The 26,682-nt window shown below is 40.1% G+C and overlaps 1 protein-coding gene and 1 pseudogene across 3 annotated transcripts in view; both read right to left on the minus strand.

The window, feature by feature from the left end:
* HACE1 (HECT domain and ankyrin repeat containing E3 ubiquitin protein ligase 1) overlaps positions 1 to 26,297 on the minus strand; it is a 79,697-nt gene extending 53,400 nt beyond the window's left edge. The window contains exons 1-6 of one of the 3 annotated variants that reach the window (XM_040983830.1): positions 25,955 to 26,297; positions 17,586 to 17,640; positions 16,254 to 16,343; positions 15,163 to 15,267; positions 11,977 to 12,052; positions 5,552 to 5,683 (exon numbers count right to left, since the gene is read on the minus strand). In XM_040983830.1, the coding sequence (XP_040839764.1) occupies positions 5,552 to 5,683; positions 11,977 to 12,052; positions 15,163 to 15,267; positions 16,254 to 16,343; positions 17,586 to 17,640; positions 25,955 to 26,030 (534 nt within the window). In that variant the 5' untranslated portion in view covers positions 26,031 to 26,297. The remainder of the gene's footprint in view (positions 1 to 5,551; positions 5,684 to 11,976; positions 12,053 to 15,162; positions 15,268 to 16,253; positions 16,344 to 17,585; positions 17,641 to 25,954) is intronic. The other 2 variants (XM_040983831.1, XM_040983832.1) reach the window with 2 other exon arrangements.
* LOC121158784 lies at positions 9,185 to 9,579 on the minus strand (annotated as a pseudogene).
* Positions 26,298 to 26,682: the final 385 nt, after the last annotated feature.

Here is a 26,682-nt window from a genome sequence, read left to right on the forward strand (position 1 = left end):
GAACTAGAACTAGTACCCATATGGGATGTCGGTGCTGCAAGAGGATTAGCCAGTTGAGCCACCATGCCAGCCCTAACTCACCATCTTATCATGCACTCCTGAAACTCACTCTAAAATTAGAAGATAAATTTCAGATAATTTCTTTATCACCTAACATTTTAATTCAAAACACAGATACACTTTTTAAAATATTTTCAATGGAATTTCTGTTCTACTTTAAAACTGTAGGTATATATTCTATAAATACATATCCATACTCAAACTTTTAACCTTAAAAACAAAATTCTTGACACTTGCATATGCTAATTTTATGTCTACATGGCAGCAAGTTCTGGAAACTTTTACTTTTTAAAAAAATTTTTTTTGCAAAGTCAGATACACAGATACACAGAGAGGAGGAGAGACAGAGAGGAAGATCTTCCGTCTGATGATTTACTCCCCAAGTGAGCGCAATGGCCAGTGCTGTGCCAATCCGGAGCCAGGAGTCAGGAAGCTCCTCTGGGTCTCCCAAGCGGGTGCAGGGGCCCAAGGCTTTGGGCCGTCCTCAACTGCTTTCCCAAGCCACAAGCAGGGAGCTGGATGGGAAACAGGGCTGCCGGGATTAGACCCAGCACCCACATGGGATCCTGACGCGTTCAAGGTGAGGACTTAAGCCACTAGGCCACTGTGCTGGACCCTGGAAACTTTATTCTTAAAGGAGATTTCTTTTTAAAGGTTTGTTTACATATCTGAGAAAGAGGTCAGACCCATGGTTTCACTCTCTAAACAGTTGCAAAAGCTAGTGGCTGGCTCAAGGTTCAAGAACACAATTTGGTGGCAGGAATCCAATCACCCGAGCCATCCTCACTGCTTCCCAGGGTCCCCAGGAGCAGAAAGGTAAAGTCAAGAGCAAGTACTAGATGCTGAAGTAAGTATTCCAACGTGAGATCTGGTCATGTGAACTGCTAGACGAAATGTTTGGCCCTGGGAACTTTCTAACAAAGGAACCTAAGAATTAGCTCTTTGAGACAACCAAAATTACACTTTTCTAAGTTTAGCATTTTTACTAGAAAGCAAGAGTTGCAGAAAGGGAGGAAGGGAGAGAGATAGAAAGAGCTTCCATTTGCTGGTTCATTCCTAAAATGGCTGCAATGGCTAGGGCTTGATTGGTCTGAAATTGGAAGCCAGGAGGTTCTTCCAGATCTCCCATAGGGATGCAGGCGTCTAATGCCTTGGCCATCCTCCCCTGCTTTCTAAAGCCATTAGCAAAGAGCTGGATCAGGAGTAAAACACCAGATCTCTAATCAATGCCAATATGGGGTGCCAACACTACAGGCAGAGGATTAGCTAGTTACACCACTGTGTCAGCGCAATTTTAGCATTTTTTTAATTTTGAATTTTGGAATTTTATGGTACAATTTCATAGAATCTGGGATCCCCTCCAACATCATCCTCTGATTTTCTCCACGTTGTTACAATAGTAACTCCCTTCTGGGAGTCATGATTCCATCAGCCTGTTATTTAAGTGTCCCAACATTGCTGATACAAACAATGTCACAGTCCAGCATCCATTGTCTACTCATGTCCAACAGTTTCACTGAGAGTCCATCTTTGACTTGTAAGCAAGGATTCATACTGCACAGTATCCCCACATCTGGAAATGGTAGTCTCTATTACTCCATCACTATACATAACGCATCTGGCAAAACTCTCCTTTGTTTTTGAAAATAAAATAAAATTCTTCCACAGTAAAGAAAAACTCCAAGAATTTGTCTTTTCTAAACCTGTCCTACAAATGATGCGCAAAGATGTTCTCGTGGAAGAAAAGAGGAATAGCAACTGCCAAAACCAAAGGCAAATGTAGACAACATCCCACTAAAAGGCTGGCAGAAGACTAAATCAAAGAACAACCCATTGCTAAAATGACAGGACCAAACTGCCACCTATCCATAATAACATTGAATGTAAATGACTTAAACTCATCAGTCAATATGCAAGGAGGATACAAGAGATGCAAATCAATAAATGCAGCACATCACAGTAATTGAAGAATCAAAACCATATAATTATCTCAGTAAATGTAGAGAAGGTGTGTGATAAAATACACTATCCTCTCATGACTAAAAGAAAAAAAAACACCAAGCCAATCAGGTATAGACCAAATATTCTTCAACACAATTAAGGCAATGTATGACAAACCCACAGGAAGCATTACATTGCATGAAGAAACGTTGGAATATTTCCACTAAGATCTGTAAGCACACAAGGATGTTTGGTTTCACCATTTCCACTCAATAATTTTCTGGAAGTTTTAGCTAGAATAATTAGGCAAGAAAAAGAAATCAATGAACTAAATAATAGAAAGCAGGAAGTCAAGTTCTCCCTGATGGCAGGTACAATGATTCTATATACAGGGAAACCGAAAAGATTCCAATAAGAGACTACTAGAACTCATAAAAGAATTAATAAGGCTGCAGGCTATAGAATCAACACACACAAAAAAAAGGGCCTTTGTATACACAGACATGGCTGAGAAAGAACTTATCAGTACCATTTACAATTGATACCAAAAAAAACTGAAATATATTGGGAAAAAATTTAACCAAGGAGGTGAAAATTCTCTACAAAGAAAATTACAAAACATTAAAGAAACAGAAGGTACACAAAAAATTTGGGAAAAAAATGCCACACTTGTGGATTGACAGAATTAATATCATCAAAATGTCCATACCACCACCCAAAGCAACTTACAGATTCATTGAGATGTCAGTCAAAACACCAATAAAATCTTGTCAGATTGAGAAAAAAAGAAAATACTGGAGCTGGTGTGTGACATAGTAATTAAAGCCTCTGTGTGCAAAGCTAGCATTCTACATGGACAAAAGCTTCTATTCCAGCTGCTTCATTTTCAATCTAACTTCCAGCTAATGATCCTGGGAAAGCACAGGAGGATAGCCCAAAAGCCAGAGCCTCTACACCCATGTGGAAGTCTTGGAAGAAGTTCCTGGCTCCTGGCTTCAGATTGGCCCAGCTCCAGCAAATGAGGCCATTTATGGAATGAGTCAGTTAATGGAAGATCTCTCGCTCTGTCTCTCTCTCTCTGTAAGTTTACATTTCAAATAAACCATAAATATTAAAAAAAAAAAAAAGGGGGGGGGGCGGATAGAGGGAGCAGTACAGTAGCCTAGTGGCTAAAATCCTCTCCTTGCATACCCAGGATCACATATGGGCACCAGTTCTAATCCTGGTAGCTCCGCTTTCCATCCAGCTCCCTGCTTGTGGCCTGGGAAAGCAGTTGAGGACAGCCCAAAGCCATGGGACCCTGTGCCTGTGTGGGAGACCTGGAGGAAGCTCCTGGCTTTGGATCAACTCAGTGCCAGCCATTGCAGCCATTTGGGGAGAGAACCAGTATATAAAATATCTTTCTGCTTTTCCTCCTCTCCAATATTTTTCTGTTTTCCTCTCCTCTCCAAATTTGCTTTTCCAATAAAAAATAAATAAATAAATCTTAAAAAAAAAAGAAATGCTAAAATCCATATGGAAACATGAGACCTTGAAAAGTTAAAGTAATTTTAAACAATCAAAGCAAAACTGAAGCCATCATAACATCAGATTTCAATACATACTACAGAGAGGTATATATATGCAGATCAATGGGAAGAAACTACCCACATGTCCAAAGTCAACTAATTATTTACTAATGACCTAAAGTCAGTCCTCAAAAAAGAATTTCTCCCAGTCTCTTTAAAAAATGGCACTGGGAAAATAGACCTGCCCGTGTAGAGGTATAAGACCACTACCTATACTTCGTTAAAAAGGAAGAAAAAAGAAACAATCCAAAATGGAATCAAGCATTTAAACATATAACCTGATACCTTCAAATTACTAGAGGAAAACACTGGGGAAATGCTACAAGACTTCTTGGAAGGGAGCCCAGAAACAGGCAATCAAAGCAAAAATAAAAACAGAATAACATCAAGCCAATAAGCTTCTGCAACTCAAAGGAAGGCATCAACAAAGGGAAGAGGCAATCAAAGAATGGGAGAAAATATTTGCAAATTATGCATTGAATGTGAGGATTAATATTCAGAATCTATAAATAACTCAAGAAACTCAACAGCAAAATACACCTAGCAAAGAAGCAGTAGGGAATGAATAGGCATTTCTCAAAGTACCAAATAAAAGTGAACAACATGAGGGTAAGGGAAATCCCAGAGCCTTTAGAATTGTATCATAAAGTTAAAATAAAATAGATGGAACAAAAAAGGAAAAAAAATGAACAACCCACACATGAGAAATGCTCAAGAACTCTAGCCACCAGAGAAATACAAATAGAAAACTATAATGAGGTTTCACTTCAATCCATTTAGAACAGCTATCAATCCAAAAACCAAGAAACAATAAAATGCCGGGGAAGATGTGGGGGGTAAGGTACCTAATGCATTGTTGGTAGGTATATAAACTAGTGCAACCATGATGGAAAACAGCACAGAGATTCCTCAAATATCTGAAAACAGATCTATACAACCGGCCAGCGCACTCCTGTGAAATCACCCAAATGAAATGAAATCAGCACATGAAAGAGTTATTTGCTTAATTCACAATAGCTGAGATAGGGAAACAACCCAGGGGTCCAACATTGGATGACTAGATAAACAAAATGTGCTACACACACACTATGGGATCCTGCTCAGCCACATGAGATTCTGCCATTTGCAATGAAATGGATGCAACTAGAAATCATTATGCCAGTGAAATGACCCAAAAGACAAATACCTTATGTTTTCTCTGCAATGCAGCAGCTAATATAAACTACAAATCTATATATATAATAAATGATCACTTTGTGCTATGATTGTTTTTAGCCCATGTTTACACTCCAGTGGAACTGTGCTATTCCTACTTCTTAATTGTTTAACATTATTTTAGTGACAAATTAATATAGAGTAGATTCAAACTATGTCCTTGCAAAACCAATTGAGGAGAGGAGAGGGGAGGGAAAGAGGGAAGAATATGGAGGGGGAACAGGAGATTAGGAAAATGCGATCCTCATCTTGGAATTTTACCTATGGAATACACAGAATCTGTTCCCTTTATATTCATAAAAAAATTTTTCTAAAAACCTGTCAACCTAGCAGTAGAATCATAGCTTAGAAAAGGAGAAACTATAACAATCCAACTTGAACTAGTTAATTAGTACTGGTTCTTACTTTTCACAATATCTAACAACAGTTACGTGACCTTAATGGTAAAAATTAAAAGTGAAAAAATCATTGCCTTAGGCTATCGGCAAAGTATATATAATAATTTTAAGAGTATATGTCAACATATGATATTCCAAAACTTAGTACATTTAGCAATTAAAATTTAAGAATCAGAAATAAAATTGAAACCCAAATTATAAATATTTGGAGCAGATTCAAAAGCACTATTTCTATTCGTCAATCCACATAGAATAAGATTTTGCTATAATGCTTCATGTTCCCAAATATGCAATGAAAAGCGTTTCAGGAATTCAAGCTTTTCAGTGACAAAAACACACGCAACTTCAAATCCTCATGGTGGAATTTACCGTCTTGTGACCATTCTGGCAGGCCACATGCAATGCTGTCTGTCCCATGGCATCCTCAACGTCAACGTCACTGACATGCTGTACAAGGTCATGCAGCAGTTCTGTCCTTCCATTCACAGCCAGCCAGTGTATCTGGAAAGCCAGTTATTGAATTAACATTTGTGCAAGAGTACTTTACATTACAAACAGATAAATAATGCTGTTGTTTCTTAACTGAGCTTGACAGACAAACTGAAGATCTTAAAGGCCATATAATTATTCCTATTTATATAAGAAAATACATACATCATCGTTTATTTCAAAACTAAGAACTCAACGGCTCAGGCCCGGCGTGGTGGCCTAGCAGCTAAAGTCCTCGCCTTGAACGCACTGGAATCCCATATGGGCACTGGTTCTAATCCCGGCAGCTCCACTTCCCATCCAGCTCCCTGCTTGTGGCCTGGGAAAGCAATCGAGGACGGCCCAAAGCTTTGGGACCCTGCACCCGCGTGGGAGACCCGGAAGAAGTTCCTGGGTCCTGGCTTCGGATCGGCATAGCATCAGCCATTGCACTCACTTGGGGAGTGAATCATTGGATGGAAGATCTTCCTCTCTGTCTCTCCTCCTCTCTGTATATATCTGACTTTCCAAAAAATAAATAAATCTTAAAAAAAAAAAAAAGGAACTCAACAGCTCAAAACAGTAAGTATCACAAGCTTACCAAATACTCTGTTTCTTACATAATTCTAGATTTCTATGCACAGCTGTCTCTAAAAAAAGGAAGCTGGAAACTTTTCCTGCCTCAGGAGCTAACATAAGTGAAAAGCTAATAATTCTCTACTTCCTATATTTCAGAAGTAATACATACAGAAATATACCTATGTATAAATATACATCATATGAATAGTAGAAAAATAAGGACTAAAGAAATAAAATACTTAGAAGTCTTCCACTCAAAGATAGTTAAAACTGGACTTTATAGTGCATGTATTTTTCTTTCTTTCTAAGATATTCATTTATTTGGAAGACAGAGCAACAGAAAGAAAAAGGAAGAGCCAGAGATCTTTCTGCTGATTCACTCCTCAGTGACCGCAATAGCTGGGGCTGCTGCAGGCTGAAGCCAGGAATTTCATCCTGATCTCCCACACGGTTCAGTGGAAAAGGCACAAACACTAAGGTCACCTTCCACTGCTCCCCTAGGTATACTAGCAGGGAGCTCAATCAGAATTAGAGCAATCCAGATTCAAATTAGGATGTTGATATGGGATGCCAGCATCATGGGCAACAACTTAAGCTGCTATGCTACAACACCAGTCCCTGCAGTTTTCTTTCCATTAAAAAAATAATAATGAAAATTGCAGGCAGGCATTCAGCCACACAATTAAGATGCCAGTTAAGATGCGATGCTCCATACATCAAAGGACCTAGCTCAGTACCCAGCTCGGGCTCACGACTCCATCTCACTCCTTACATGGCCCCTGGAAGTAGCTGCTGTGATGACTCAAATAACTGGCTTCCCACCCACATTCCTGTTTCCCAGTTTTAGCACTGGCCCTATCCCAGCTGTGTGGGCATCTGGGAAGTAAACCATCGGAGGGAACCACTCTAATTCACTATCCATTCTTTACCTATCAAATAAAATTAAAAATTTCAAATATCACAAGACCTCTAATTTAAAATGGCAGGTTGAAGGGCAAGTGTTGTGGTTATCTAGCTTTCAACTTGTGTTCCTGAGAAGGTAGCAGAAGATGGCCCAAATACATGGGCCTTGTCACCCACATGAAAGTTCATGATGGAGTTCCCAAATCCTGGCTTAGGTCTGGGCCACACCTAGTTGCTGTGGTTATTTGAGACCAAGCCAGTAGATGGAAGATGTTTCTCTTTTTTTTTTTTAAGACTTGTTTCTTCTTATTGGAAACTCAGATATACAGAGAGGAGGAGAGACAGAGAGGGAGATCCTCTGTCCGATGATTCACTCCCCAAGTGGCAGCAATGGCCAGAGCTAAGCCAATCTGAAGTCAGGAGGCAGGAGCTTCTTCCAGGTCTCCAGCATGGTTGCAGGGTCCCAAAGCTTTGGGTCGTCCTCAACTGCTTTCCCAGGCCACAAAACAGGAGCTGGATGGGAAGCAGGGCTACTATGACATGAACTGGTGCCCATATGGGATCCAGGCACATGCAAGAAGAGGACTTTAGCTGCTAGGCTACCACACCAGGACCTAGATGGAAGATTTTCACTCTCATTCATATTCTCTCTTTCTACTCACTGTTTTTGTAAATAAAAGAGTAAATTTTTTTCACGAATTAAAAATAAAAGAGCAATAATTAAGTTCTGGAAGCTGGAAAAGATAATGCTTTATTTTTTTATTTTTGTTTTTTTGGTCATCAAATACTGCTGATCTGTCAAAATAAAAACAGAGCCCTAAATTAGATAGGACACGAGAAGGCTTAGAAACAAAGAGTCTGTCTCAGTGAGACACCAAGCACAATGAACCAGGAGTATATCTATGAAAAGGGAAGATTAAGTGCAAGTTCACAAAGTGAATGCTGGGGCCCGGCGCGGTGGCACAAGTGGTTAAAGGTCCTCGCCTTGTACGCCCGGGATCCCATATGGGCGCCGGTTCTAATCCCGGCAGCCCCGCTTCCCTTCCAGCTCCCTGCCTGTGGCCCATGAAAGCAGTCGAGGACGGCCCAAAGCTTTGGGAAACTGCACCCGCGTGGGAGACCCGGAAGAAGCTCCTGGCTTCGGATCGGCATAGTATCGGCCCGTTGCGCTCACTTGGGGAGTGAATCATCGGACGGAAGATCTTCCTCTCTGTCTCTCCTCTCTGTATATCCGCCTCTCCAATAAAAAAATAATAAAAATAAATCTTTAAAAAACAAACAAACAAACAAACAAAAAACACAAAGTGAATGCTGGAATCTCAAAGTATTCTTCCCTACCCAGCATGCGGGCTGCCGAGACCTTCCTGGCACATGGAAGCACTCCTCTGAGGCACTGGATCAGCTCATGGGTAAACACCTACAGGACAGGAAGAGGCCTAGAAGCAAATGCTCAAGCTGGTCACCACAAACCTTGGAGGCAGAGCTTTTACACAGCTTTTTTCCTTTCCCATCAGACATTTGACAAATGCATTTTGAAGACCAAAACATAAAACAAAGTAAAGGAGGAACTGTGAATATTCCAGAAAAACACGCTGCTTGTATACTTGAAATAAAAATATTTTTTGTGTGTGAAGCAACAACACACACAAAAAGCTTAATTGGCTAATCCTCTGCCTCCAATGCTGGCATCCCCTTGGCTGCTGGTTCTTTCCTGGATGCTGCACTTCCCATCCAGCTCCCTGCTTACAGCCTGAGAAGGCAACCAAGAATGGTCCAAGTCCTTGGGCTCCTGCACCTACACAGGAGACCTGGAATAAGCTCCTGGCTCTGGGTTTCAGATTGGCTCAGGTTCAGCCACTAATGCCATTTCAGGAGTGAACTAACAAATGGGAAATCCAATGAAGATAAATAAATCTTTCAAGAATTTTTTGGCCTGTATCCTTTTCAGACTTTTTTCTTAAGCTAGTGGGGTTTTTTGGTTTGTTTGCTTGCTTGTTTGTGTTTTACTATCATAAAAGTTTATTTAAAAACAACCAAAAAACCCCAAAAAATGTACGTGTCCCAACTTTCATATCATATCATAGCAAAACAGATCCTTTTGGAGAAGGGGTATGGATCTCTCTGCTGAACACTCATTATACTCGTTCCAAGGATTCCAACATGATGATACTATTGCCTCATATTACCACCATTCCAATATTGTTCTACTGTCCACTATTTGCAATCTCCACACATTCATCCATCACCAGATTCATGAAGAGATCAAATCCTCACAGTATTGCTTAGACACATCTGCGGCCATTTAATTTCAAAGACAACTTCTTATCCATAAGTTTTTTCAACTCGGGAGGGTGAGCTTTGCTCATGGCAGAGGCTCGGAGCAGAGACTTCTGGAAATGCAATCGGCAGCCTTGCCACGCCCCTGCCCAAGCTAGTGTTTTTTATGCATTTTGCCATATCACTATTTGGCAAAAGTAAGTTAATAAATATAATTTTTATATAATTTATGAATTATGTACATAAGAAACATAGCTTATTATATATAATACAATATAAAAGGGATATGGTAAGGGATATTGGTGTACTGCTGAAAATTTTAACAAAATTATTGTTTCATTGGAGTAGAGATGCCCAGATGCCATATCAAAGTGCCAGTTTGAGGCTTGGTTACTCCACTGCCAATCCAGTCCCTGTGAACGCTTCTGTGAAGCAGCAGATAGAGTTTCTGGCATCTAGCATGAAGGCCTAGGTGGAGTTCTTGATTCTTGGAAACTGGCCCAGCCCTAAATTGTAGCTACCAGGAGACTGAATCAGAGAATGAAAGATCATTAGCAAATAAATAAGTGATTTTTGTTTAAGGAGAAGTCAAGAGAATTATGTGACTGTTGAGCAATTACTCTTGAGTTACGGAACAAATTAAGTTTTTAGTAAATGTACTCTCCTTTTAGTACTTGTACATTTAAAATCTTTTAATTTGTGAATAGAGAATATTGAATATTTACTTACTATGCCAGTTTCCAAGGTCTTTTGATTAAACATTTAGGGGAAGAGGAGTAACTAAACAACCTCCTGCAGACTTGAGTTGTACTCTAAGCGGCCTATTATAAGCTTAGTCAGTACAGCTATATGGAATCTATTGTTCTTATCAAAATTTAGATTTTATTGTATATCAGTAGTATAATATCATCTATTCTATAAGGAAAGATTGTATTGTGTATATTCTATTTACAGGATATGTAGTGATGTGGTATGTGCTGTAGAGTATTATAAAACCCAGCAAATGACACTGGTCTTTTCTTCAGGCATGGCATCCTTTGACTGTGGCAAACAAAACATGATCCTGCACAGTTAATGAAACTCATACAGAACTTAGCTATACACACACAGAAGCAAAACTGGAAAAATCAGCAAGAGACTCTATCAATGTCACATTCTTGGTCGTGGCATTAGATTATAATTATGCACAGTTGCTACTGATTAAAAAGTGATAGAGGAGAAGAGGAACATCTTCCATCCACTGATTCACTCCACAAGTAGCCACAACAGCCAGAGTTGAACTGATCCAAAACCAGGAGCCAAGAGCCAGGAGCTTCTTCTGGGTCTCACATGTAGGTAGAAGGTCCCCAGGCTTTGGGCCATCCTCTGCTGCTTGCCCAGGCCACAAGCAGAGGGCTAGATGGGAAACAGGGCTGCTGTGGCACAAACTGGCATCCATATGGAATCCCGGCACATTCAAGATGAGAACTTTAGCCACTGAGTTACAGCGCAGGGCCCTCCAATCTGTTTTTTAAAAAACTGATTCTTGCCTTATTGAAACTTTAGATTTTAAACATTTTAAGTGCTTATAACTAAATCATCACTCAACTTTCTCTTAACTTTGTAAATGTGTTTTTTAAAGGATTTATTACATTTAAACATTTATTTGAAAGAGAGATGGACATGGACAGATTCAAAGAAATCTTTCATCTACCGGTTTATTCCCTAATTGCCCTCAGCAGCAGGAGGTTGGCCAGTCTGAATTCAGGAGCTGTGAACTCAATCCTGTTCTCTAATGTGCGGGCCAGTGACCCACCTCCTTGAGTCATCACCCCTTGCCTCCCGCAGCCCACATTAACAGGAAACTAAAGCCAAAAGTGGAGCTGAGAGTTGCATCCTGGTTGTGTCCCAATCATTGTCTAACTGCTGTGCCCAAAGCCTGTCTCTACTATCTTTTACTCAAACAAAAACATTAAAGTCAATTACAAAAACACAATGAAAAACAGCTCTCCTATAATGAACTTACAACTTATTTCCAAGATCCTACCATAAGTTTCTTGAAACCCACTGACAATAGCTGAGGAAGTAAGACTTCAAATTAAATGCAGTATGGAAGAAAGGAAGGAGCAGTCATTGTGGCCCAATAGATTGTCACCACTTGGGATGGCCATATCCTCTATCCCATGTTGGAGTGTCTTGGTTTGAGTCTCAGCTTCACTCCCAGTCCGGCTTCCTGGGAGGTAGCACAGGGTGGTTCAAGTACTTGGGGTCTCCAGCACCAACATGGGTGATTTAAATTGGCCTCTGGCTTTGACCTGGCCCAGCTTCAGTTGTTGGAGCAATTATTTGGGGGGGAAAGGTGAATCACTGAATGAAAGACCCCTCTCTTTCTCTCTCTCTTTCTGTCTGTACACATGTAACCATACCTTTCAAATAAACAAATAAACAAAAATTGTTAAAGCTCATTTTAAAATTTATTTTTATTTTACTATAAAAAGGTAACTTCAGAAATACTTATATTACGCTTTGCATTACCATCACATTCATCATTTTCAAAAAAGCACTTTAATAAAAATGATATCACTTACTGCTGTAAGGCCTTCATTATTACAAATGTTGACATCAGCACTGTATTCTAATAATTTACTCATACATTTTTTTTGCCTGAAGAGAAAAACACAGTCGCAGATCATTGATACTAGAAAAATATGCAACATTTTACTAAAATATTAACAATAATCAACAGTAGTAGATAATATCTATATTTGTAAAATATATAAATAACATTTTCAATAAAATACAAAATTGTTTTTACAAAGAAAAGGTACAATTCAGTTTTATGCCACTTTAACAAATTTCACATTCAAATTACAGACAAACTTCTGGCACTGACTAAATACATGGAAGAATAACCTTCATTAGAGACGTAAGAAAACAGAAGCCTAATGAAAAGGGAACTTCTCAATGCTGCACCCTATACTCTTAATTACAAAATGTTCAAAAGAAAGCACTAAAGTGCATTATAAAACATAATCAAACTAGTAAACTGCAAGTTTATACATTCTCCTATCCACTTCTATTTTTCTTCCAATCATTTTTGTGATAAAATACATACAGTTTAAAATTTACCATGTTACCCATTTTTAAATGAACAACTTCGTGGTACTTTATTTAGTACATCACACTTGTTTCATCCATGTTGTAGCACATGTCAGACTGCTTTTGTTTTTAAGGCTAAGTAATATTCCACTGTACATATACACCATATTTAGCCTGACCATTTACTAGTTAATGGGCACTCAGCTTGTTTCCACATTTTGGCTACTGTAAATAATGCTACCATGAACATGTGTGTAAAACTGCTCTTTGGGAACTCTGTTTCAGTTCTTTTAGATTTTCTCCCAGAAGTGGATCCCCTGGATCATTTTGCAATTCTGCTGTTCAATTTTCAGGAACTGCTACAATGTTTTCCACAGCAGCTTTGCTATTTGCCATTACTACTGGGTGCACAAGAGTTCCCGTTTCTCCACAGCCTCACCAATATTTGCTATTTTCTATAAAAATTTTAATGAGTGTGAGTTTTTCTCTCATCATTTGTTGTTTTTCTTTCTCCTGTGTGCTACTTAAAAGGCCTTCCTTTCAAACAACAAAAACAGAACATGACAGGTTTCTTGGCAAACCAAGAACCACTTTTCTTTCAAATCTCTTATCTAAGACCTATTTCTTGGCTCTTACACTGAAATCATATAACTAAGTCTCCTACAACAATAAGAGTTGACCTTTTACCCTGCCCTGAACCAATGTGTTCTTCTGTTTACAGCTGCTGACACTGAGTGCTGAGATATTTTAATAAATACAACCTTACATTGCCATCATCTTACGAATATATGGAAGGGTATAGCCAGATGCAAGATAAATTCAGCAGAGGAATGAATCCGTTACCCTAGAACCTTGGATGTCAACATATCTAATTTGGCTAATCATTACAAAAACGAGTGTTCAACAGGCACACTGTAATCTGCCAGAACAATGGACAATTAAATTGGCTCACATGCTAACTCAGGAAACAAGGAAGATCAGACAGGTCAAAGGCACATGCCTTTCCCCTACTAATCCTGGACATCACTATGACTCTTATCTTTTGAATTCTACTTTAACCCTCATATAAAAAAATTTGGCTTCAAATCAATGCATCTTATTTAGGCAGCAACCTCAATTATCTAAAATCCCAGATCAAAATAAGAAGCAAAAATAGCTTCAAGAGAGACAGTAGTAGTACACTTGCAGAGAGAATTCTTACAGTGTTTGCAAGTTCATAAGGATAGGTGTTTGGCGCTAGCTGTTGAGATGCTCAAGTCCCATACAGATGCCTAGATTTGATACCCAACTCTGCCCTGAATCCATCCTCCCCCACAAATGCAGTTCCTGAAAGACAGAAGCCATAGCTCAAGCAACAGGTTCCTTCTGCCTATGCCCGAGTTCCTGACCCAGCTTCGGCTTCCTCGGCTGCGTCAAGCATTTGGGCAGTAAATCAACGCATGACCTCACTTACTCTTTCTCTCTCTCTCTCTTTAACATCATTTTATTTTTACTTTTAAATCATAAAAATGTTAAGTTTTTCAAGCCCTGAATCAAAACTAGTTCTTTTCATTCTAAACATAATTCTAATCATTTCGGCTTGGTTTCTCAGTCCAGCAGAATTTTAAGCAGGGAAAAACAGTGATACAGGCAGATACGACATCTGACACTCCTGGAAGAAAAGAACAGGGAGAGCGGAACATAAAAATTGTAGTAGGGTTTAAAATAGCACGAAAAAAAGAATTATGATCAAAATAATGTTGGTTATCAGGAAAAGACAAAGTATATATCATCTTTATCACTTTTTAGAAATGCCAACTTTTACATTTTTAGGCACATTATTGTTTAGAAAATTTTGTCAGAGATAAAATGAAAAATAGATTCAGCATTGAAAGAAGATCGCAGTCAACACAATGGTTCAATTGGCTAATTCGCTATGTACAGGTGCTGACATTCCCTATATATGCCAGTTCATACCCCAGCTGCTCCACTTCCCATTCCGCTTCCTGCTTACGGCCTGCAAAAGCAGCCAAAATGGCCCAAAGCCTTGGGACCCTGCACCCATGTGAGAAACCTAAAGGTTTCCCAGAGGCTCAGCTGCAGCTGCTGAGGCACTTGGGGAATGAACCAGCAGCTGAAAGATCTTTTTCTCTGTCTCTGTCTCTCTGCAAATCTGTCTTTCAAATAAAGACTTTTAAACCTTTTAGAACAAAAGTAATATTGTTCTAGTACAGCTCATTCTGTAATAACTATAAATAAATTGAGTATAATATATTTACTATAGGCCACAGAGTTAAGAATTGCAAAAAATTAGCAGAGAACTTGCCAATAAAAATGAAGGAGAAAATTATGGTTTTCAGAAAGAAAAATGTCATAATATAATAAGCAATAATGAGTTTCCAAAAATATATTCAAGAAGAAAAATATCAATGAATAATTCAGTAAGTTACCAAATGTGGTAGTCATTTGAATATTAAATGTAATGACCCAAAACCTACTCCAAAGAGAAAAGATCAGATAATCAACAATATCCTTAGAGACAAAAAAAATTATAGAAAATAAAATATGCACATTATCTTTTTAATTTCCCCATTGCAAACACTGGGAGAAAAACATCAAGTAAAAGTGAAGTGTCATATATTTTTAGTTATAACTGATAATACAACTTAAGGCACTTAAAGAAACCAAATATTTACCCATTTCTAGCTGCCAGATGAAGGGGTGTACAGCCCGAAATATCTTGGTAGTTAGGGTTTGCACCTTTCTTTAGCAGCAGAACCAGGCACTCCACTGACCCACAGCTAAAAGACAGTTTAAAAAGACAATTCAGATACAGTCAACATACAGCCATAGCTGACACACCTTAACTCAATGAGGAAAAAATTCCATGTAACACATTAAGGTCCACATTCACCTATACTTTGATTTAACTAATAAAGATCTTCTATTTTCAATATAGGACATTCTACAATGAAAGTTATAAAGTATTTGAGAAATTCAAATAAAGTATTATTTTATGAAAGAAATCATACAGTGCTGTCAACTTTTTGGAATTTCCGGATACCTGTGTAAGGCTTGAAAAGAGAGCAGGTGTCAATTAGTGAACTGATGACACACTGGAAGACTCTATAAACAGAAATCATTCTCCCACTCAGGTTAACAACACATAAAGCCACCGGCTTCAGTGCAGTCAGTTCATCCCTCTATCACTCACGCAGATGAGATAAAAGGAAGGTGTGGCTGATGCACAAACAAGAAAAATAACACCCATTTTCCAGATCAGATCTACAACCTGAGACAATAAGGCAGGATAATAAGACTTGAATCGAATTTAAAAGTTATGGGCCTGGCGCAGTAGTCTTGCAGCTAAAGTCTTCGCCTTGCACACCAGGGATCACATATGGGAGCCGGTTCCAATCCTGGCAGCCCTACTTCCCATCCAGCTCCTTGCTTGTAGCCTATTGAGGAGAGCCCAAAGCGTTGGGACCCTGCACCCGCGTGGGAGACCTGGAAGGGGCTCATGGCTCCTAGCTCCAGCCATTGTGGCAGCTTAGAGAGTGAACAAACGCAAGCTCTTCCTCTCTGCTCTCCTCTGTATATCTGACTTTCAAATAAGAAAATAAATCTTTGAAAAAAAAATTACCAATTTAAAGAGGCAAAACTAGGCCCTAACCTAGACAAAAATCACTCAGCTGATCTCTCCGCTCAATCACTTGCAATAATACTGATTTAAAACTTATTTCTCCTTCAGAAACACTTTTTAATCCCAAGTAACTTTTAGTCTTACTTTGCTGCAATGTGAAGCAAACTTCTTTTCACACGTCCAAAAGCATAATTGACATCAAATTTAGAATTTGATAGTAGTTCAGAAACAGATCTATGTAAAAAAAAAATAAAAGGAATCAAAATGTAAAAAGCTTGGTAACAGCATGAAATCATTACCCAAGATTATATCCCCCATCAATCAGGAAACAAGGCATAGATCTCCAAAGGCAGCAGGGCAGCCAGGGCAATACCATTCAAAATCACCTGCTCGGGCCCGGCGCGATGGCTCAGTGGTTGGGGTCCTCGCCTTGCACACCCGGGATCCCATATGGGCACCGGTTTTAATCTCAGCGGCCCCGCTTCCCATCCAGCTCCCTGCCTGTGCTCCAGGAAGGCAGCTGAGGACGGCCCAAGACTTGGGACGGCCCAAGGACCCTGCACCCACATGGGAGACCCGGAAAAGCCTCCTGGCTTCAGATCGGCATAGCATCGGCCATTGCGCTCACTTGGGGAGTGAATCATTGGACAGAAGATCTTCCTCTCTGTCTCTCCTCTCTGAATATCTGCCTTTCCAATAAAAATAAAATAAATCTTTTAAAAAAAAAATCACCTGCTCTGACCAATAAACTGCGAGCGAATGTTTCCTCGTGTGCCACTTAACCAGCGCTATGTTAACTGCCCTGACGATACCTGATCAATAAACTGGCTTCAGCTCACCCCCGATTCTTACAACAAAATGTCTGCTGCTTCCCTTGCAAAAAGTTGAGCCTATCTATATTCATTTTGGCTAAATAAAGTCAGACAAAAACATTTTCGAATTATACCAGACAAGAAATTTAAAGCAAATACTTTATATTTTGACCTTATTTCAAAATACAGCTTAGCTTCACTTTGCGCTTATTACAGAAAACTACTCCCAGCTAACTGCAGAATAGCTGACTGCTGAGAGTATAGAGGGCCCCTCAGGCAGCCAGTGGAGTGTCAATACACTAGTAAAACCAACAGGGCAGTCAAAGAGACTACTCATTCCCTCAGTCCTAATTTTTTGTCATTAAAGGTTACAAGTGACATTTATATGAAACCATCATAATACTCTCTGTCAGTGACCAAACCATACTTGATTTAATATTTGACAATTCATTTAGAAAACCTCTTATACAACTGTATGGCTGCTATCAGTCCTAGAAAATTCTGTTTATAATTTCACAGCTAGAAAATTGTAACAACATAAAATAACTTTCCTCAGGATGATATGTCTATTTCAAAACTGTATGTGGGCATGGGCGCATGTATTTACATATTTACAACAATTTACATCTCTCAAAAAGCAAAAATTTATGAAGTAGTCTCTCACCTGTGTTGATCAGCCATAACCATTGGCATCAATGTATAAACAGCAGTTTCGTTATCTGGATAAAAAAAAATGAATGAATGAATATCCAAAATCTGACACTTAGAGATCAGCATTTTTTAATTCTACATAGAAAGAGAAGAGCAGTAAAACAATGTAAAACAATGCAAACATCAGAAGTATAGCAAAACCACAATAGCATATCATTTCGTATCCCATGTATTGATTATCGCATTTATTTCTACATTATGATAAAAGAACTTAACTTTTGGATATAATGAAATAACTGGAAATTCAGTATTTTCTGCAGCTTTAACAAATGAAATTTCTTTCACTCCTAAAGAAATGTTTATAGATATCATGTTTTATCATGCTTACATATGCATTGAAAGAATTTTAAGTATCTAAGGACACAAAAAGAAATATATTCCAAAATAATTGTTTCAGATTTATTTATTTAGAAGAGTTAGAGAGAGAGAGAGAGTGCTCAGTCTGCTGGTTCACTTCCCTTACAGTTCTCAATGGTCAGTCTGGGCCAGCCAAAGCCAAGAGCAGGGGCTTCTTCATGGTCCTCCACATGGATGGCAGGGGCAAACACCTTACTCTGCTTTTTCCAGGCCATTAGCAGAGAGCTAGAACAGAAGTCAAACAGCCAGGGAAAAAAACTGGTACCAGTAAAGGATGTCAACATTTCAACTGGCAGCTTAACCAACCACATCATAATCCCAGACCCCTAAAATTTTAAAACTTTAAATATACGTACTATTTGTTCCTTGCCAGTACTATTTTTAAAACAACTCATTTTTAGAAGTATTAACACGACTTTAAAGTCCTAATTTTACTTGTCATCTTATATTACAACATAATATAGGATCATATTAAATACATTAAATGTGGCATTTATATGTTATGGAATAAAGTAATAAAATTATGATCCAAAAGAAAATGCTGGAAGTCACCGTCTATGATGCTGTATTATACCTGTGCACATTGTAACTGACGTTTTTATTTTTATGTATTTCTGATTCTCATTTCTCAAGGCATTTTTAAAAGTTTATATTTTTTCATATAAGTTTATATTTTTTAGCACAATGGTTCAACAGGTTAATCCTCCACCTTCAAATGCTGACATCTCTTATGGGTACTGGTTCATGGCTCAGCTACTCCACTTCCCATTCAGCTCCCTGCTTATGGCTTGAAAAAGCACTAGACAGTCCACCCATGAGACCCTACAACCCACTTGGGAAACCCAGAAGTTCCTGGCTTCGGATCAACTCAGCTCTGCCTGTCGTGGTCATTCTGGGAGTGAAGCAGCAGATAGAAGATCTTTCTCTCTCTGTCTCTTCTCCTCCTTCTTCTCCTCCTCCTCCTTCTTCTTCTTCTTCTTCTTCTTCTTCTTCTTCTTCTTCTCTCTCTCTCTCTCTCTCTCTCTGTCTGTCTCTCCTTCTCTCTATAAATCAACCTTTCAAACAGAAGTAAATAAATCTTAAACACAGAATGAGTAGTTTCAACAAAAAAAGAAGAAGAAGAAGAAGAAGAAAGGCAACTCTCACAACAATCACTTAGCCCTTAAAAGGTAATACTGATACTAAAATTAGTAGTTCAAGTTTTATGGAAAAATAAGTTATATACATAATATAAAGCTAGCTCCCAAAAGTGTTGACTAACTGGAAATGAAAGCAGTGAAGTTACAGTGAAAAATCCAGCAAATAGGACCTAATCAACTGATACGGGCAGTATCACAGGAAATAATACACATCATGTAGCTTTCTTTATGAGAAAGTCACCATTACTTTTGCAGTATTCTGGCCAAAAATGTGTAACTTCAATCAAATCAGAAGAAAACACCAAACAAGTCCAAATTAAGAATTATACAAAATACCTAACCAGTCCTCTCTTGGCATCTTTTAATTTTTTGATTAATTTGTCACACCTGTACATTTTCATGGAGTAAAGTGAAATATGCTTGTGTTTATTTGAGAAAGACACTGAAAGATGCCAACGCTGTTTCACTCCCTAAACACCCACCAAAGCCAGTGCTGAGCCAGGCCAAAGGCAGGGGCTGAGATTTCAATCCAGGTCTTCCATGTGGGTGACAGGGACTCAGCCACCTAAGTCACAGCCTGCTGCCTTCCATGTGCACTGAGTAGCCAAGAGTTGAGCCAAAGAACTCTAATATGCGATATGGGCATCTTAACCACTAGGCCAAACACCCACTCCAATTTCTTACTTTCAATGACTATATGATCGTTACATAACATTTCTTATGAATTAGGAGAATGTAGATGAAAACTATACAGAACTCTATACTATTTACGTAGCTTATCAATCCTCTACAGTTACTTTTTAATTTTTTTTAAGGAGGAACAACTGTTGTAGATTGAGTCTTAGAGATAAATCAACCAAATGTAGTGTATGGATCATGTCTGGATATTAACAGCAACTGTAGGGCCATTTTAAAGATAATTGGGAGGAAGGGAGGACTCAGCGCAGACTAGATATCTGAAAATAGTAAAAAAATTATTGCTGGGATCAGTGCTTTGGTGTAGTAGGCTAAGCCTTCACTACTGTGGTGTCAGCATCCCATCTGGGCACAGGTTGGAGAACAGGCTGCTCCACTTCTTATTCAGCTTCTTGGCTATGGCTTGGGAAAACAGCAGAGGATGACTCAAGTCCTTGTGCCTACACCCACATGGGACACCTAAAAGAAGTTCGACTCTCGGCTTTGGACCCGCCCAGCTCTGGCCATGACAGCCATTTAGGGAGTGAACCAATGGATAGAACAGCTCTCTCTCTCTATGCCTCTCCTTCTCTCTCTGTAGATCTTTCAAATAATAATAATTTTTTAAATCAATTGACATATAAAGGAATGCCAATTAAATTCACAGCAGACCTCTCACAGGAAATTCTACAGGCCAGAAGAGAATGGAGCACATACTCTAGATTCTAAAAGAAAAAAATTGTCGGCCCAGGATAACATACCCAGCAATGTTTCCCTTTGTCTTTGAAAATGAAATAAAATTCTTCCACAGTAAAGAAAATTTAAAGGAATTTGCCCCTTCCCAACCCACCCTACAAAGGATACTTAAAGATGTTCTCTTGACAGAGAGGAGGAATAGCACTCACCAAAACCAAAGGCAAACATAAAGAACATCCCAGTAAAACAACAACAGAAGACTAATTCAATGAACAACACATTGCTAAAATGACAGGACCAAGTTACCACCCATTCATATTAACCCTGAATGTAAATGACTTAAACTCATCAACCAAATGTCACAGATTAGTAGACTGGATTAAAAACACAAAACTCATCTATTTGTTGCCTACAGAAGACATATCTCATCAATAAAGATCAGCAGAAACTGTACCTCATGCATTTTGATTTTTTTTTGTTAGTTTCATCTCTTCAGAACATTTTCTCATTAAATTCGTCACTAACTCACAGCTCATATAGTAACATCATTTTCTTCAAGAAGGTTTTTGATTTTCATTTCTTCAGTGACACATTAGTCACTCAATAGCATTTTATTTAACTTTATGGCATTTTTAATTTCTTTTTTTCTTCCTATTGTTGATTTCATATTGTAGCTTTCCACTTAAGGAGATGTATAGTAACTGTGTAATGGAGACTATCATATCCAGATGTGAGGATACAATGCAGTATGCATCCTACTTCCAGCACTCTACCATTGTCCATGCCTGCAATGATGGACATATAACTGTTTATGAAGAACTATACTATAGTAATAATACAGGGGAACTCAGTTGTGGGAAGGAAACTTGGGGAGGGGTAAGGGAAATCCCAAGGCCTATCAAAATGTATCATAAAATAACAATAATAATAATAAAAGAAGGAAAGAAATAAAGAAATGAGAAAAACAAATAATAATTTTTAAATTATTACTAATTGGCTCTACTATTACTGGTGGCTGTGTTTGAAAAGCATGTTATTTATTTAGACATACATACTTAAGTTATTTATAGGTGAAATAAGCTAATTGCATTATTTCACATTTATAACACTTTCTTTTAAAGATTTATTATTGACTTATTTGAAAGAGAGAATTATACACAGGGAGGAAAAGAGACGTTCTGTCCTCTGGTTTATTTCCCAAATGGCTTCAACAGCAAGGGATGGTCCAGGCTGAAGCCAGAAGCGGGACACACCATCTGGATCTCCAATACAGGTGGCGGGGGCCAAGGTCCTGTGCATCATTTGCTGCCTTCCCAAGCACATCAACAGGGAACTGGATCAGAAGTGGAGTAACCAGCCCCCAGGACTCTAACCAGCACTGCAACATGGGATGCCAGAGTGAAAAATAGAAGCTTAATCACTGCATCACAACACCAGCCCTTACTTCACATCTTCATTCATAATTTTACTACAGGTGAATATATACGTATGAAATGCAATTTAGTCCTATTCAACATTCAAAAGTCCAAGATGCAGATACAACAGCTCTTTCATTATAAGAATAAAACAATAAACTCTATTAATAACCAAAGTATTGCTTTAAAGAGTTATTTGTCTATTTGAAAGGCACAGTAACATCTGGGCCAAGCAGAAGTCAGAAGCCAGAAGCCAAATACTCCATCTGGCTCGCCAACACGGATGACAGGGCCCCAACAACTTAGCCCATCACCTGCTGTCTTCCTGAATACATTAGAAGCACAGCAGCCGCGACTCAAACCAACACACTGATACAAGATGCTGGCATCCCAAGTAGTGGCACCACAACACCAGCCCAGCCAAATGTTCTCAAAACTACCACCTTTGCATGCAAACATCATCTTTCCATATATCCCCATTCCACAAATGAAAAAACTGAAACAATAAGCAACAAGCCATATAAGGGTAGCTGATTCTAGAGCCTCCACAATTCAACATCTTCTAGTATAGCCAGGATGGATACCTGTAACAACCCAAAAGTCTATGATAGAATACAACTGTTCACAAGTGCAATTCACTGTAATGGGTTTTATCTTATGCTACTTATTTTTTTAAAATGCTGATTGCAACTACTAAATTCTTCTCAGTAATAACAAATGAGTCACCACAATCAGAAGCTGAAAACACTGCACTAAGCCTGGGCACGACAACATTATTTATTTATCACATAATGCTTGTCCGAATAGGAATCTGAATGTCTAACCCATGACAATTTCAATTAAGTCACTCCAGAATAAACAAAAGCTTTAATAAGAAATCTCCTTATAAGCTGAAGATTACCAATCAAAATAGTACCTAATTTCAAGTGAACATTAGTACGTTAAGGTTTACATTGTTTTTATTAAGTTTATTTGAGAAAAAAAAATTGTTTACTTGAAAGGTAGAGTAACAAGAAGCAAAGAGAGAGAAAAGAAGACACGGAGAGATTTCTCCTATCTGCTGATTCACTACTCTTATGCCCACAACCGGTGATGTGAGACTGGGCCAAAGCCAGGAGCAGGAACCACCGCCAGGTCTCCACACGGGTGTCAGGAGCTCATACATTTTGGGCATTGCTGCCGCCCCCTGGCTACATTAGCAGACAGCTCTATTACAAGTGTGGAGAATCCAGGCTCAAACCAGGCACTCCAATATAGGATCCAATCATCCAAAGCAACTTACTCTTTGCCATAACACATGCTCCATACGAATTTCATTTATATAAAACTTAGATGTGGACCTTATTTCTTTTTTACAAAGAGACAGAGCTCCTATCCACTGGCTGATTTACCATATGCCCTCCTTGGCTGAAGCCAGGAGGTACGAATTCAATCCACGTTTCAATATGCTGATGGCAGGAGTCCAACCACTCCGCTTCTGCTCCAGTACCCTGCAAATGCTGCTGGGAAAGCAGCAGAGGACTGTCCAAGCTCTTGAGTCCCACTACACCAATGTGGGAGACCAAGAAGAAGCTCCTGGTTTCCAGCCAGCCCAGCTCCTACAGTTGTAGCCTTGTCAGGAGTGAACCAGTGAAGATCTTTGTTTGTCCATCTCTCTGTAATATTTGCCTTTCCAATCAAAACAAACATTTTTAAAAAAGGTAATGTTGACATTATTAGATACTATTCTTCTAGAAATTGATACTAAGGAAATATTTAGACAGGAAAACTAATTCTTAAGTATAGAGCTGCTCCTCTTAAAGTCATTAATAAACACAAAAAAACAGATTCAACAGTTATTACACGTATCCGTGGAAAGCCTGCAAAGTCATTAAGCATATTTATAGATAATAAAAACTTCATAATGTTTTCTACATGCAAAATTAAAGACTGTATTATGATCTTAACTTGGTAGAAAACAATAAAAATAACAATGGAAGGAAATAAAATGCTAACATTGTGTCATTACTGACTGGAGCAATGACAGATATCTTTTTTTTTTTTACCAAATTTTCCATGATCAAACATAATCTTCAACCCATCCTCTAGGGATGAGCATTCTGGCACAACAACTAAAGTCACCACCTGCAATGCTGTCATCCCAGGTGGGTAGAAGTTCCAGTTCCCACTGCTCCACTTTCCAGCCCACTCCGTGCTAACTGGGCTGGGAACGCAGCAGAAGATGGCCCAAGTATATGGGACCTGTCACTCAGCATCCAGGAGCTCCACCTCTCCACCCTGGAAGCTGCTCTGTTGAAGTCAACAGCAGAGTGTACCAGTGGACAGATCTCTATCCCTCTCTCTTTCAAATAAATAAATACATCTTTTTTAAAATTTCCTTATTAAATTCTCCTGAATTACATTTACCAAAAAAGTACTAAGATTATAAAAAGTCTTGAGGTTTGAACTAGAAAATACAGGGCCCCAGGCAGTAGCCCAGTGGCTAAAGTCCTCACCTTGCATGTGCCAGCATCCAATATGGCTGCCAGCTCTAATCCCAGTGGCCCCACTTCCCATTCAGCTCCTTGCTTGTGTCCTGGAAAAGCAGCAGAGGCAGCCCAAAGCTTTGGGACCCTGCACCTATGTGGGGGACCAAGAGGAGGCTCCAGGCTCGTGGCTATGGATTGGTTCAGCTTTGACCATTGTGGCCACTTGGGGAGTGAATCATCGGATGGAAGATCTTCCTCACTGTCTCTCCTCTCTGTATATCCGTCTTTCCAATAAAAATAAATCTTTAAAAAAATAAATAAATAAATAAATAATTTTTAAAAAAAAAACTAGGAAATACAAAATGCAAAGTCAATGAAACCTACAGGCAGCCTTCATCAACAAATGTCACCAAGTTGACTATGAGAAATAGGTGAGTCACAGCAGCACTTGAGAAATGAATTGGATTCAAAGGTTGGAAAGAAACAGACAAAGCTGAAACTGGAAGTCAAGTAAGCAAAATGAAGATTACTTTAAGTCAATTATTTTATGCCAGTTGGGTATCAGGTACTAAACTACTTTTGAGAATTCACCACCACGAAACCTCCCAATTCTGCATCCCAAGCAGAAACTAGGCAAACTCATTCAAAGAAAATGATCCCTAATGCCCTAGTCTCACATTCGTTCAGGACTCCTCTCAAGGCCTACCTTGCTAACCTACAAACCTCCCTGGCAGCAATCCAAAGAAAATTGAGAAAAACACAAAGACATACACATCAAAGAAACAAAACAAAACAAAAAACCAGAAACCACCAACTATAACCCCCTCCTAATTCCTGTCTCACTTGGTCATTAAGAGGCAAATTTTTTCAAAGAAGCAATGCCAATCCCGTTATCACTACACCCCTTGGACTCAGGGGGCTGCAAAGAAAACTTTTTTTATTCTTCCTCTTTCTCTTTTATTACTGGAGTTGTACCAGTCCCGAGGACCCCCGGTACGCTGAAGTAAATGTTTAAGATCAATGCTTCATCTAGCCGCTCCCCCCATCTCAAATCCACCCACCCCTGATGAACAGATGAAGAGTTGGGGATATGCTGTGCGTGTTAGGAGGGAACGGAGGGCACACTAGGTAGGAACACTCAGCACTAAGAGGACCTGCCTCATGTTGGGCATTCTTGTTTGTTTTCAAAACACAACCAGAAACTATACAGTAACAGGGCCTGTAACTGTAATATGTCCTGAATCCTAGTCTCTGCCGGGTCGTCTGTCTCTTGGCCAAAATCCACAGCGGAGGGTCCGGAGACTTGGGTCCGGAGACTTGGGTCCGGAGACTTGGGTCCCGCTTTGCCCGCCGCAGCAGGAGCCGCACCATCGGCCCTCCCGCGGACGCCCACCTGCGGGCCTGGGAGCGGCCGCCGAAGGCAGGGGGTCGCCGCCAGCCCCTCCCAGCTAGGGCCAGTCAAGACGGGGCGTTCTCTCAGCTTTCGTTCTTTTCCCATTGGACCCTGACGCGCCTCGAACCCCGGGCCCCGGAGCCGCCCCCTCCTCCGGGTCGCCCTGTGGCCCCGCTCACCCTCGGGCAGCTCCACGGTGCGAGCGCGGCGCAGCGAGCGCGTCAGGCGGTTGAGCTGCTCCATCGCTCTCTCCATCCTCGGCGCGTCCTCCGCGATGCCCCCCGCCAGCCGGCGGGCTCCGCGCCCAGCGCCCTACATCCCGCCCCCCGACCGGTCCAGCGGGAGGAGGAGCAGGCTCGGCCGGCGCCTGGGGCTGCTGGGGCTGGTGGTCAGGCCCGCGTCCTCCGCCCGGGTACCAGGGGCTGCCTGTCCGACCGCCGAGGGGAACACCGCCGCCGCCCCTGAGAGCGCCTTTCCTGCCTCCGCCGCCGCGGCTTCCCTCCCGGGCTCGCACGGCCTTCTGGGAACGGTAGTTCGGCCTGGCGACGCCGCGGGCCGAGGCGGAGCCTCACTGGGCGCGCCGGCGGCCCAAGGCCCGGAGCCTAGCTCTGCGGGCAAACCTATGCCTGGTAGCGTTTGTGCGCGGGGCTCAACGCCAGGACCGTGGGTACCCACGTGTGTCTGGAGAAGCTCGCCAGGCTCTCTCACGCCTTCTCCAGGCCTCCAAAGTTGTGCAGGAGCAGTCTTGTCACTCCCGTGTGGGGCTGTTTGAAGGTTTGCACAACTGTTCCTCAGTTTTAAGCCACCACCCAAGTTCGAGAATTTGTTCTCCAGATACTTGACCTCTTTATTTATCGTATCTCCATTTGAAGAGTAACAAAACCGAACGAATGCAAAAGCAAAATAC

This window comes from Ochotona curzoniae, unplaced genomic scaffold (assembly GCF_017591425.1).
Source record: "Ochotona curzoniae isolate NIBS_2020 unplaced genomic scaffold, NIBS_Ocur_1.0 contig_3819, whole genome shotgun sequence".
Classification (NCBI taxonomy): Eukaryota; Metazoa; Chordata; class Mammalia; order Lagomorpha; family Ochotonidae; genus Ochotona; species Ochotona curzoniae.